The sequence below is a fragment of the Phocoena sinus genome, chromosome 1 (genome assembly GCF_008692025.1).
Source record: "Phocoena sinus isolate mPhoSin1 chromosome 1, mPhoSin1.pri, whole genome shotgun sequence".
Classification (NCBI taxonomy): domain Eukaryota; kingdom Metazoa; phylum Chordata; class Mammalia; order Artiodactyla; family Phocoenidae; genus Phocoena; species Phocoena sinus.
In genome coordinates, this window is record NC_045763.1 from 49,923,359 (window position 1) to 49,937,335 (window position 13,977).

A 13,977-nucleotide genomic window follows, 5' to 3' on the forward strand; every position below is an offset into this window, starting at 1 on the left:
CTATATATTTTATCTAATTCTCGAGAGTCAGTGGATTCTGTAAAGAGCACTACTGCTACTGAGCACTTCACTGACATATTGTTTTATGTGTTTCATTTATTAAGGGATCTTCCACCTTAAAAGAAAGAAAAGTTGGTTTGGCTAGATACCACAGCAAAGTGTATTAGCTCCACTGGTTTCTGTTTGGTTGGTTGGTTTTGTTTCTTTCCCCCTTAAACCCTTACAGTTCTCCAAAGTCTGAAAAGTAAGAAAGATCCAAAGTCATTCTTACTATTGTTTTTAAATTTTCTCTTTATACTTTGGCATCTTTAAGAGCCTATCTTTGCAATGACGATTAAACACTTGATAAATTAACTATATAGGGATGTTCATATCAGGCTTCTCATGCATGATGCTCTGGGATTCTTCTAAAAACCTATCTTTAGAAATGTTATCTAAATCAAAAAATGGATATAGAAACCAAAGTCAAAGAAATAAAGACATGAATGAATCCTTACCACTGTTAATGCAGTTTGGATTTCCTTGTGTCTTCAATATGCTTTGCTTTTTCGCTTTGGATGTTTTAATTTGGTTGTGCTATGTTCCTCTATCTCCAAGCATCAATGAGTCTTTGTTCTGGAGCATCAATTCTTCTCTTTACAACCTCCAATAAAAGTTTTACAAGCTTCTCTGCTGTATTCACAAGTTTAGCAATTTTTTGAAATGGATGTATCTTACATTGGTAAAGTCATTCTTCTTCTGTCACTTTCAATGTAGTTAAGTCAGCCTTAGCATGCCAGCTTCACATGGTGCTGCTTCTGTAGTTTTCATCATCTAGGCTGTCCTCTCCAATGAAGTAACATTTTTAAATTAGACTGAGATTTGAGATTTGGTTTTGTTTTTAAGATTTTTCTACTCTTTGAAGCTTATCTTACTGGGGGAAAATGGGCATTTCAGGGGCTTTGTTTTTTGGTCGTTATTGTTGGATTTAGTTTAGACGAGGGTCTTTGTGGTGGTATTAGTTAAGGACACTCAGACACTACCTAGTCTTTTAAATACAATTACCTATGATCAACTTTCCTTTCTTGCCAACTCTTATGCACTCATCATCATTCTGATTTTTAAAAAAAATCTGTCGTACCTACATCTTTTTTTTTTTTTTTTTTTTTTTTGCGGTACGCGGGCCTCTCACTGTTGTGGCCTCTCCCGTTGCGGAGCACAGGCTCCGGACGCGCAGGCTCAGCGGCCATGGCTCACGGGCCCAGCCGCTCCGCGCCATGTGGGATCTTCCCAGACCGGGGCACGAACCCGTGTCCCCTGCATCGGCAGGCGGACTCTCAACCACTGCGCCACCAGGGAAGCCCTTACCTACCTCTTAAATCTACTCTTGAGTAGGAGAAAAATGTGGCTGCAACATCTTTTATTCCTTTAGAGTTGACTTGGCTGGTCTGAGTTCCTTCTTCACTGTTCTAATTCCTCCTGAAGACACACATTTAGCTAAGCCTTTAGAGACAGAGGAGGATGATATTACCTTAATCAAAACACTTCTCAGGTTGCTAAAGAATTGGATCTTTTGCAGAGCGCCAAATCACCACTCCACAATCACTTGCTGGTCATAAGGGGGAAAACCACATTTCCAAAGGAGGCGTTAAGGCCATCACCATCCAACGCCCCTGATCAAACGTGACATCACTAAACATGGAGCAGCCAGATTCAGAGAATCCTGATGTGAAGCAATATGCAGCACAGTTGCACAACCTATAAAATATTTTTGCCGGGCTTCCCTGGTGGCGCAGTGGTTGGGAGTCAGCCTGCCAATGCAGGGGACATGGGTTCGATGCCTGGCCTGGGAAGATCCCACATGCCGTGGAACAACTGAGCCCGTGCACCACAACTACTGAGCCTGTGCTCTAGAGCCCGCGAGCCACAACTACTGAGCCCGCATGCCACAACTACTGAAGCCCACGTGCCTAGAGCCCGTGCTCCACAACAAGAGAAGTCACGACAATGAGAAGTCCGTGCACTTCGACGAAGAGTAGTCCCTGCTCACCGCAAGTAGAAAAGCCCGCACACAGCAACAAAGCCCCAACATAGCCAAAAAAAAATAAAAATAAATAATAATAATAAAACTTTGAGGCCTTTATTTTAAAAAAAAAAAAAAAAAATATTTTTGCCAAAAATGTAACTTTCACTTACAGGTATACAGAGAAACAAGTTGGTCAAAATCACAAAGAAGCAATCAGATAAATCTACAATGTGGGACTAGATCTATTCAACACGTCAACATGTTTAAAAACAAACAAAACAGAGGGGAGGGGCACTGTTCTAAAGTCAGACTTAAGGGACATAGCAACCAGATGCTGTGTATGGATACTGATGGATTATGATTTGAACAAAACAATCAGAAAACTGTATTCTGAGACAGAGAAATCTGAATATGCACAGGATACTTAACTTTGTTGAGGAGAATTACTTTTCTTAGCTATGACAATGGTATGATTATGAAAGAAAATGATACTACTTTTTAAAATACATACTGAAGTAATTAGAAGGGAAAGCCCTCATGTCTAGGATTTGCATTAAAATACTTCTGGGGAAAGAAATAAGAGAAGAGGCAGATGAAGCAAGTGTATAAAAAGGTTGCTACTACTGAATGTAAGTGAAAAACGGGGGTTTATTAAATTATTCAAATTATTCTCTATCTTTACATATGTTTTTAAATTTTTATTATCAAAAGGTAAACTAAAAAATTTTTCTTTAGAACAAAACTTTTTCCTCTGTAGCTTCCCTTTTCCTCTGTCATTTTTGCATTTCTATAACTTCATTCTTGATTTTACATCTACATCTTCAGTTCTAAATGGCTCATGAGAGGTTTAAATGTTTCTTCTGAAAAATGAAAGCAGTCTCTTTACACCCTCTCAATCTCCAACTCTTTCCCTTGATTTCTGAAGGTTAAGCATATACTTTTCAAAAGATCTGAAATTTTAGCATCAATAATCTCAATGCAAAAACTCACTAGAAACAAATTTAACAGAAAATAATGAGAATAGTAGGTTACCACTTTAAGAGACAGAAAATACAAGGATAATGTCTATGTGGCTACTTAAAAATAACAAAACAAAACTTCTGTTTATTATTAGTCTGACAGGATGATTTGATTTGGTATCAACTTGAAAGGCTACTGGAAGACAACAGGAAATAAAAACAGAGAAAACTGTGAAAGAATTTGAAATGGGCATTAGAAGATCATTTGGTATCCTGTCAAATGCATCCTTTGGTATTATCCCAGCCTTTCATGGCTTTAGAGAGATTTTACCACTCTGTAAGTTGTAGAAAACTTAAAACAATGTAAATGATACTTGTCCACAGAAAAGGAAATGAACTATGTCTGGTGAAATGCAACTGATTATTGCCTTATGAATGCATCAGTTTTGCACCTACTTGTACAGTCATCTGAACTAGTTGTAAGATATTACTGGCTCCCTCATTAATAATAAGTTAAATAAAATCTCAGATGTGGTTCATTTTATATTTGTGTAAGTCATGATTTTACCTTAAAAATTTTTTTTTCTCCTCTAACTCATTTCCTTTCATAAACTGCAATGGAAATTGGAGTCTGACTAATTTTTTAAGTGGTCTAATTAAGTATAAATAACTAAAACTCTGAATAGATATAAAAAATTAAAAATTATGGCTACCTTGACACGGGTCAGTTATCCTCTGGAATGATAAAATAATATGGAAAAGTTTTCAAATAAAATTTTATGATCAACCCCTCTTAACATATGAGAATCAGGTATTAAGAAATGGCTATATTTATTCCCAGTAATAACAGAAATATTTATAAAACAACTGCTGGTACATATCAGGATTCTTCTAGGTACTATATATCAAGTAAAACAGCAATTATTTATGCATAAAAATATAAACTATAATAATTAAGTTCAAAAAAGGAAAAAAGACAGGAAAAAAAAATTAAAGCCAAAGAAGCCTCATAATTAGATTAAAAGCTTCCTTTGAAAATAGAAACCAAGACGTTTCAAGGAAAAAAAATCACCTCAAATTTTAAACATATTTTTCTAAAAATATCATTACTTTTCTCCCCTTTCCCTATAAAAGCAAGTTTTTTCTAATAGCCCATTCATTTCAGCCTCAAGTAGATACACATCACATGCACCATAATATTTTTTTAAGGTTTTAGACAATGTTACTGTCAGGCTTCCTGGCTTTATATGATTCAGAGGCCAATTCAATTACAGTAGCTGCTATGATATTTGCCTTTTCCTCAACACTCTTCTTGTCAGACAAAATGAAATTCTGCAAGGTGAACAGTGTATGTTTGTGTACATTGGCCAACAACGACATTTCACTTCAATGTTAAACACACTCATATTTTCTACTTATGAGATGTATAATATTAATGATTTATGCATTTACTTTGTCCAATTATAAATGTGTAAGAATGATTTACACATGAGTTAAAATCCCCAGCTTCCTGAAAGTTTAAAGAATTTGAAATAAAATGATATTAAAATGAATGCGTTTGTAGTCTGCCACTGATTCTCATGTCTAAATATTGAATGTAGTAACGTTGAAACTCAAGATTTAAAAAATAGTTTACAAATAAAGCTGACATTGCAAGTTCTAAGAACGTTAAAAAATAAATCCTATTCAAAATTATGACTACAATAACATAACCCCAGACAACTAGTAAGTCCAAATTAATCGTTTTTCCTACATATTCTGTTATTCTCCATCCCCTTCCCCCTCACCAAGGAAAGGATGGCATAGAGTTGGTGAGAGAAGAAATAATACAAAATTCAGTATAAATGCTTTCAGTTGTAAAATAAATCTTTCAAGTAAATTTCTACCCTGGGTTATCATACAGTTTCTCCTATTCACACCTATTCATATTGTATAATGATACTTACAGAAGGAAAATTAAATAAGGTCTTTCGAGGACAACGTATGGTATATATATATATAAATTTAAAATCTGAACATTGTAACTATAATTTCAAAACTGTCATACTATTAAACATCAACAGGTTGATATAACATCTGTTCTTCAGTTTTTCTCCCAAGTTGTTATGGTAACCGAATATGTGGAACATGTGTTTCCTAAATTTAACTGATTATTTCAAGTAAATAAAATTATAACATATATTATTAACTACAAATAATATTATTACTATAACCCTATTTTTATCCTTTTTAAATGCTAGTGGATCACAGGATTATATTTAACTAGGCATTTACACATGCTTTATCTCAGAATTCACATTTTAAAAAAAAAAGGGCATTTTTTTTTCTAATTTGGGGGCGTTTTTCTTGATTTAGAAACAAAACAATAAAGGAACTAGTCTATTTTCTGAACAATATACTATACTAAAATATTCCAAAATTATATGATTGTACTGCTTTGTAGGAGCCGTAGATCACATTCTTTTCAAACATAATTCAGATCCTGTTACTCCTCTAGTCCTCAGCTCAAAACCCTCCAGTGGTGTTCCATCTCTGACAAAAGCCAGTCTTTTTTTTTTGCGGGGCTGTAGAGCCTTGCACCCTCCACCTTCCCTTGCTTACCCCATCCAACTACACTGATTTCCTTGCTGGTCATCAAATACCAGGCTCACTACTGCCTCAGGGACTTGTACTTACTATTCCTTCTGCCTGCAAGGTTCTTCCTCCTGGGAAGGTACATGGCTCACTCTCTCACTTATTTCAAGTCTTCATTCAAATACCATCTTCCCAGTGAAACCTCCTCTGACCCAATCCCAATTCTTTTTTTCTTTTTTTAACATCTTTATTGGAGTATAATTGCTTTACAATGGTGTGTTAGTTTCTGCTGTATAACAAAGTGAATCAGCTATACATATATCCCGATATCTCCTCCCTCTGCATCTCCCTCCCACCCTCCCTATCCAACCCCTCCAGGTGGTCACAAACCACCTAGCTGATCTCCCTGTGCTATGCAGCCACTTCCCACTAGCTATCTACTTTACATTTGGTAGTGTATATATGTCCCTGCCACTCTCTCACTTCGTCCCAGCTTACCCTTCCCACTCCCCATGTCCTCAAGTCCATTCTCTACGTCTGCGTTCTTTGTTTTCTTTTCCTGTTCTTTTTTAACATCTTTATTGCAGTATAATTGCTTTACAATGGTTTGTTAGTTTCTGCTTTATAACAAAGTGAATAAGGTATACATATACATATGTTCCCATATCTCTTCCCTCTTACGTCTCCCTCCCTCCCACCCTCCCTATCCCACCCCTCTAGGTGATCACAAAGCACCGAGCTTAAAAAAAAAAAAAAAGGTCATGAAGAACCTAGGGGTAAGACATGAATAAAGACACGTCTGCGTTTTTATTCCTGTCCTGCTCCTATGTTCTTCAGAACCTTTTTTTTTTCTTTTAGATTCCATATATATGTGTTAGCATACGGTTTTTGTTTTTCTCTTTCTCACTTACTTCACTCTGTATGACAGACTCTAGGTCCATCCACCTCACTACAAATAACTCAATTTCGTTTCTTTTTATGGCTGAGTAATACTCCACTGCACGTATATACCACATCTTCTTTATCCATTCATCTGTCGATGGACACCTAGGTTGCTTCCATGTCCTAGTTATTGTAAATAGAGCTGCAATGAACATTGTGGTACATGACTCTTTTTGAATTATGGTTTTCTCAGGGTATATGCCCAGTAGTGGGATTGCTGGGTCGTATGGCAGTTCTATTTTTAGTTTTTTAAGGAACCTCCATACTGTTCTCCATAGTGGCTGTATTAATTTACATTCCTACCAACAGTGCAAGAGGATTTGCTTTTCTCCACACCCTCTCCAGCATTTGTTTGTAGATTTTTTGATGATGGCCATTCTGACAGGTGTGAGGTGATACCTCATTGTGGTTTTGATTTGCATTTCTCTAATGATTAGTGATGTCGAGCATCCTTTCATGTGTTTGTTGGCAATCTGTGTATCTTCCTTGGAGAAATGTCTGTTTAGGTCTTCTGCCCATTTTTGGATTGGGTTGTTTGTTTTTTGGATATTGAGCTGCATGAACTGCTTGTATATTTTGGAGATTAATCCTTTGTCAGTTGCTTCATTTGCAAATATTTTCTCCCATTCTGAGGGTTGCCTTTTTGTCTTGTTTATGGTTTCCTTTGCTGTGCAAAAGGTTTTAAGTTTCATTAGGTCCCATTTGTTTATTTTTGTTTTTATTTCCATTTCTCTAGGAGGTGGGTCAAAAAGGATCTTGCTGTGATTCATGTCACAGAGTGTTCTGCCTATGTTTTCCTCTAAGAGTTCTATAGTGTCTAGCCTTACATTTAGGTCTTTAATCCATTTTGAGTTTATTCTTGTGTAAGGTGTTAGGGAGTGTCCTAATTTCATTCTTTTACATGTCACTGTCCAGTTTTCCCAGCAGCACTCATTGAAGAGGCTGTCTTTTCTCCATTGTGTATTCTTGCTTCCTTTATCAAAGATAAGGTGACCATATGTTCATGGGTTTCTCTCTAGGCTTTCTATCCTGTTCCATTGATCTATATTTCTGTTTTTGTGCTAGTATCATACTGTCTTGATCACTGTAGCTCTGTAGTATGGTCTGAAGTCAGGGAGCCTGATTCCTCCAGCTCTGTTTTTCCCAACCCCATTTCAAACAGCTATTCCAGCACCATGATCACCTCTGCTCACACATTACCTATCTTCTAAGGAATGTACTGTGTCCTCCCCAAATTCATATGTTGAAGCTCTAATTCCCAATGCGACAGTATTTATAGAGATGGGGCCTTTGGGAGGTAATGTTTAGATGAGGTCATGAGGGTGTGGCCCTCATGATGGAATAGTGCCCTTATAAAAAGAAAAGACACTACTGCAATCACTGTCTCCACCAAGTGGGACATAGGGAGAAGGCAGCTAGCTGTCTGAAAGCCAGGAAGAGAGACCTCACCAGAAACCGAACCAGCCATAACCTTATTATTGGACTTCCAGCCCTCAGAATTGAGAAAAAGTGAATTTCTGTTGCTTAAGCCAGAGCCCTGACCTTGTACTTCTAGCCTTCAAGCCTGTGAAGAAATGAATTTCTGTTGCTTAAGCTACCCAGTCTATGGTATTTTGTTATGGCAGCCCAAGATAATACACTATTCCTCCTCCTTTATTTTCCTCCCTAACACTTATTACTGACTAACATATAATATATTGGTGATTTATTCTGTACAGTACTAGTTTATTCTATTCATTGTCTGTCACCCTTTACTACAGAATAAGCTTCCTTAAGGCAGGGTTTTTTGTCTATTTTGTCACTGAACCTACAATTCCTACAATGTGGCACATAACAAGTAATCAATAAATATTTGTTGAATGCATAAAATACAGATTTAAAACATCTTAAATGTTGATATAGTATGGTAAGAAATAATACACTTCTGTGATGATATTCAAGGAAAACATTAAAAAAATAAAAATATGCAATCTTTAATAAGTTAAATTAAAAAAAACAAAGTTACCAAGATTTGTATTCTCAGAGGACCAAAGAATCTTTCCTAATTTTCTTGATCTTTTCTCCTCCTATGGACCTCATCTACTTCCTCAGAGGAAGGCTCTGTCTTCCTCTTACCAATTAAATGTGGAATCCACCTAATACTGCTAACTGTCAAGGATTATTTTCTTTGCTTATTTCCTAAGTGAACTCGCTCTCACTGCTTCAACTATCACCCTTTTTTGGTGACTTTGAAATCCTCATCTCTGGCCTAGACACCTCTATACTATGGTGCTAGATTCCCAACTGCCTTAGAGGTATACATTACTTCAGGCATACTGTCAGGAATGTCAAAGGACATGAGCTTTAGGTAGAATATAACACTGTCCTCACTTACGTAGGAAAAAACCTTAAATAAAATCTAACCCAAAATAGGAAGTCTTTAGTAGTATACAGACTCACATAATTCTATATATTGCCTGAGGAATCACTTTCTTCCATTATAGAAATTAGACCTATGATAGTAGGGAATTCCAATCTCTGAATTATGACTATGTGTTCTAATTAACAATATACTCACACCTTTACTATCAGTTTCACTTCAACCACTGAATTATTCCCAATATTGTAGTAGAGCTTTATTACTTTCAAATTGAATTTTATCACTTGGGGGGAAAATACAAGAAATTATATGAGTTTTTCAAATTAAGTTTCTGAACTAGCATAGTTTATTTTTAGAAGAAAAATATCTCTCCATTTTTTTCTTTGCCATTGGCTTCCAAATAACATATCAGTTTCGCCAACCATTTTTCTTCATACTCACTAATCAATTCATTATTATTTTAAAGACTTTTCAAAGCACATTTATTACTTCTTTAAAGATCCTCAGTTATCTGATAATGAAATGAAAACCTGGAATTTAGGACAGGCATCAGATAAAAGTTGGGTAGAACTTATTATCCATTTTAAGCGAACCATATATTTTTAGAATTTCACTAAGCAAAAATAAAAAAGAAAGGAAATTCTAAGAGAAAACCATGTGGTTATTATGGCTTTAGAGATAGGTTAAGCCTCCCAGGGTAGTATGAGGTCCCTGGGTGTTGGATGGCACTAAGAAGACTCTCAGAGTCAGTGCTCTTCAATACAAACCAGTTACTAATGAAACATGTATTGTCCCAGTCCTATGTTGTCTTTTAAGACGAATAATTACTACACATTATATCAAGTAAATTTCACTGCTGTTTCTTTCTCACATATTTTTTCTTCAAATTAAGAGTATAAATGAAATATATTTAGGATAGGTCTCAAGAAGATATGTCTGGCTGTCCCCAGTGTTCATAAAAGGCACAAAGTATGCTCAAAGTATCAATAAATCTTGTCATCATTCCTTTCAAAATAAATCCAAAATCTGACCACTTCTCTCCCTCTCTTCTGCCTCCATAACCTCTTACCAGGATTATTTCAAGAGCCTATTAAATAGTCTTCCTGATTCCATCCTTGCCCCACTACAGCCCACACAGGAGCTCCAGCTATCACTATAAAACACTTGAGTCAGATCAAGTCCCTCCTCTGCTCAAAACCCTCTCTTAGCTTCCCATATCACTTGAAATAAGAGTCAAGTTCTTACAATGGTTTAGACGACCCTTTACCGCCTGGCCCCCGTACACCTCAATCATTCTCCCCTCCCATACTACATTCAGCCCCAATGTCTTCCTTGCTATTCCCTGAACACACCAAGCATACTTTCACTTCAGGTCCTGTGATTTGCTGCTTCCTCAGCCTAAAAGATTCTCCTTCCACATACCCACAGGACTTGCTCCCCTGCTTCTTTCCAGATTCTGCTTAGTGAGGTCTTCCTTGACAAATGAACAATGACTAGTACACATTCTCTGCTTCCCAGCCTTCTCTCCTACCTTTAACCTGCTTTGTTTTTCTGCAATGTGCCTATCGCTGCTTGACATACTGTATGTATGTCTGTTTGCATGTATATTGTTTGCATTACCTAACTAGAAAGTTAGCTCCAAGAAAACAGAGACTGTTTTGCTCCTTGCTCATTCCCCAGCAACAGGACACAGAATGGTAGATTAGCAATGAACATGAATAAATATTCACAAATGAATTAATGCACCTTATGGTAATTTCTTATCCCAAATGAGATGCAGGCTATTCTTCCTTCAAAATGTATACCACTGTATTTCTACTTTTCTTAAGATAATTCATATTCTTTAATATATTAAGAATCATTTTGTACTTACCTTAGCATCTGCAAATATCAAGACCATGTATTATTTCTTTTGTATCTTTCCTAAAATAGGTAGTCAATGTTTGTTCATCTGAATTTGAAGACATATTTAAGGATACTTTTATAATACATCTGTATTTGTTGTGTTATCCTTTAGCAAATAAGCCCAAAACCAATTCTTAAATTGGTAAAGAATATTCTGCTTTTATAACCAACCAGCAAATTTAATGCAAGTGAGACAGAAGGGAGCATACAGCCTGGCTTAAAGATGTCTGACATCCATTTTGTACCTATGTGGAAAGCACAGAAAACATTCTGACTGATGTTAAATCAAAAGGTTTTTAGAAGATAGGGAATACTAGTTGGGAGAAAGCTGCTTCAGCTTGATACATTAATGAATTCTACAAAAATAAAAGAGAAAAAAAGAGCACATGGCACATGCTTTATTCTATCTTAAAAGAAACAACCAGAAAGCAAACTAAAAATGAAGGATTTTTTTTTTCCCTAAGAAAACAAATTCCAGTGTCACTACTGGAATTAAGACCCAGTTGACCCAAAATTTTTGTACAACTCATTAACTGGTATGTTTAATGATAAGCTTAAATCACTAAGAAAAGATTATGGTCAGTATGATGAAAAATACACCTTGAGTTTTAGACTTTCACCAAATTTTTTTAAAATTAAAAACTATGCTACTAAAAAGGGTAAAGCTCCACCATCAAGAAAAGTCAACTAGGGGAGAGGGGGAAGATGGCGGAAGAGTAAGACGCGGAGATCACCTGCCTCCCCACAGATACACCAGAAATACATCTACACGTGGAACAACTCCTACAGAACACCTACTGAATGCTGGCAGAAGACCTCAGACCTCCCAAAAGGCAAGAAACCCCCCACGTACCTGGGTAGGGCAAAAGAAAAAAGAATAAACAGAGACAAAAGGATAGGGACAGGACTTGCACCAGTGGGAGGGAGCTGTGAAGGACGAAAGGTTTCCACACACTAGGAAGCCCCTTCGCGGGTGAAGACTGCTGGTGGTGGAGGGGGAAGCTTCAGAGCCGCGGCGGAGAGCACAGCAACAGGGGTGCTGGGGGCAAAGCGGAGAGATTCCCACACAGAGGATCGGCGCCGACCGGCACTCACCAGCCCGAGAGGCTTGTCTGCTCACCTGTCGGGGTGGGCGGGGCTGGGAGCTGAGGCTAGGGCTTCGGTCAGAGCGCAGGGAGAGGACTGGGGTTGGCGGTGAGAACACAGCCTGCAGGGGGTTAGTGCGCCACGGCTCGCCGCGAGGGAGTCCGGGGAAAAGTCTGGACCTGCCGAAGGGGCAAGAGACTTTTTCATCCCTCTTTGCTTCCTGGTCCGCGAGGAGAGGGGATTAAGAGCGCTGTTTAAAGGAGCTCCAGAGACGGGTGCAAGCCGCGGCTATCAGCACGGATCCCAGAGACGGGCATGAGACGCTAAGGACGCTGCTGCCGCCACCAAGAAGCCTGTTTGCGAGCACAGGTCACTATCCACTATCCGCTCCCTCCCGGGAGACTGTGCAGGCCACCACTACCAGGGTCCCATGATCCAGGGACAAGTTCCCCGGGAGAACGCACGGCGCGCCTCAGGCTGGTGCAACGTCATGCCGGCCTCTGCCGCCGCAGGCTCGCCCCACATCCATACGCCTCCCTACCCCCGGCCTGAGTGAGACAGAGCCCCCGAATCATATGCTCCTTTAACCCCCTCCTGTCTGAGCGAAGAACAGACGCCCTCTGGCAACCTACACCCAGAGGCGGGGCCAAATCCAAAGCTGAACCCCAGGAGCTGTGAGAACAAAGAAGAGAAAGGGAAATCTCTCCCAGCAGCCTCAGGAGCAGCGGATTAAATCTCCACAATCAACTTGATGTACCCTGCATCGGTGGAATACCTGAATAGACAACGAATCATCCCAAATTGAGGAGGTGAGGTGGACTTTGAGAGCAAGATATATTATTTTTTCCCCTTTTCCTCTTTTTGTGAGTATGTGTATGCTCCTGTGTGAGAGTTTGTCTGTAGAGCTTTGCTTTCATCATTTGTCCTAGAGTTCTGTCCATCCATTTTTTTTTGTTTCTTTTTCTTTCTAAAAAAATTATTTTTCTTAATAATTATTTTTTATTTTAATAACTTTATTTTATTTTATCCTTTCTTCCTTCCTTCCTTTCTTTTTCTTTCTTTCTCTTTCTTCCTTCCTTTTTCTTTCTTCCCTCCTTCCTTTTTCTTTCTTTCTTCCTTTCTCCCTTCCTTCCTCCCTCCTTTCTTTCTTCCTTCCTTCCTCTTTTTCTTTCTTTCTTCCTTCCTTCCTTCCTCTTTCTTTCTTTTCTTTCTCTCTTCCTTCCTCCCTCCCTCCTTCCCTCCCTCCATCTCTTCCTTCCTTGCTTCCTTCCTCTCTCTCTCTCTTTCTTTGTACTTTTTCTCCCTTTTCTTCTGAGTCATGTGGATAAAAGGCTCTTGGTGCTGCAGCCAGGAGTCAGTGCTGTGCTTCTGAGGTGAGAGGGTCAACCTCAGGACACTAGTCCACAAGAGACCTCCCAGCTGCACATAATATCAAATGGTGAAACTCTCCCAGAGATCTCCATCTCAACACCAACACCCAGCTTCACTCAACGACCAGCAAGCTACAGTGCTGGACACCCTATGCCAAACACCTAGCAAGACAGGAACACAACCCCACCCATTAGCAGAGAGGCTGCCTAAAATCATAATAAGGCCACAGACACCACAAAACACACCACCAGACGTGGACCTGCCCGCCAGAAAGATAAGATTCAGCCTCATCCATCAGAACACAGGCACTACTCCCCTCCACCAGGAAGCCTACACAACCCACTGAACCAACTTTAGCCACTGGGGACAGACACCAAAAACAACGGGAACTACAAACCTGCAGCCTGCAAAAAGGAGACCCCAAACACAGTAAGATAAGCAAAATGAGAAGACAGAAAAACACACAGCAGATGAAGGAGCAAGATAAAAACCCACCAGACCAAACAAATGAAGAGGAAATAGGCAGTCTATGTGAAAAAGAATTCAGAATAATGATAGTAAAGATGATCCAAAATCTTGGAAATAGAATAGACAAAATGCAAGAAACATTTAACAAGGACCTAGAAGAACTAAAGAGGAAACAAGCAATGATGAACAACACAATAAATGAAATTAAAAATACTCTAGAAGGGATCAATAGCAGAACAATTGAGGCAGAAGAACGGATAAGTGACCTGGAAGATAAAATAGTGGAAATAACTACTGCAGAGCAGAAT

At 38.5% G+C, this 13,977-nt stretch overlaps 1 protein-coding gene across 7 annotated transcripts in view; it reads right to left on the reverse strand.

Annotated features, from left to right (window-relative positions):
• The window catches only part of OMA1 (OMA1 zinc metallopeptidase), a 71,403-nt gene that overhangs the window by 8,038 nt on the left and 49,388 nt on the right, over nt 1–13,977 (reverse strand). Inside the window, exons 9-10 of one of the 7 annotated variants that reach the window (XR_004346826.1) lie at nt 1,352–1,737; nt 498–825 (exon numbers count right to left, since the gene is read on the reverse strand). The exons of 5 other annotated variants lie outside the window; for them this stretch is intronic. Coding sequence is in view for 1 of the 2 variants with exons in the window: in XM_032612306.1 (XP_032468197.1) it covers nt 1,693–1,737 (45 nt within the window). In the remaining variant the exon portion in view is untranslated. Of the gene's footprint in view, nt 1–497; nt 826–1,344; nt 1,738–13,977 lie in introns of those variants that run through there. One more of the 7 variants, XM_032612306.1, reaches the window with a different exon arrangement.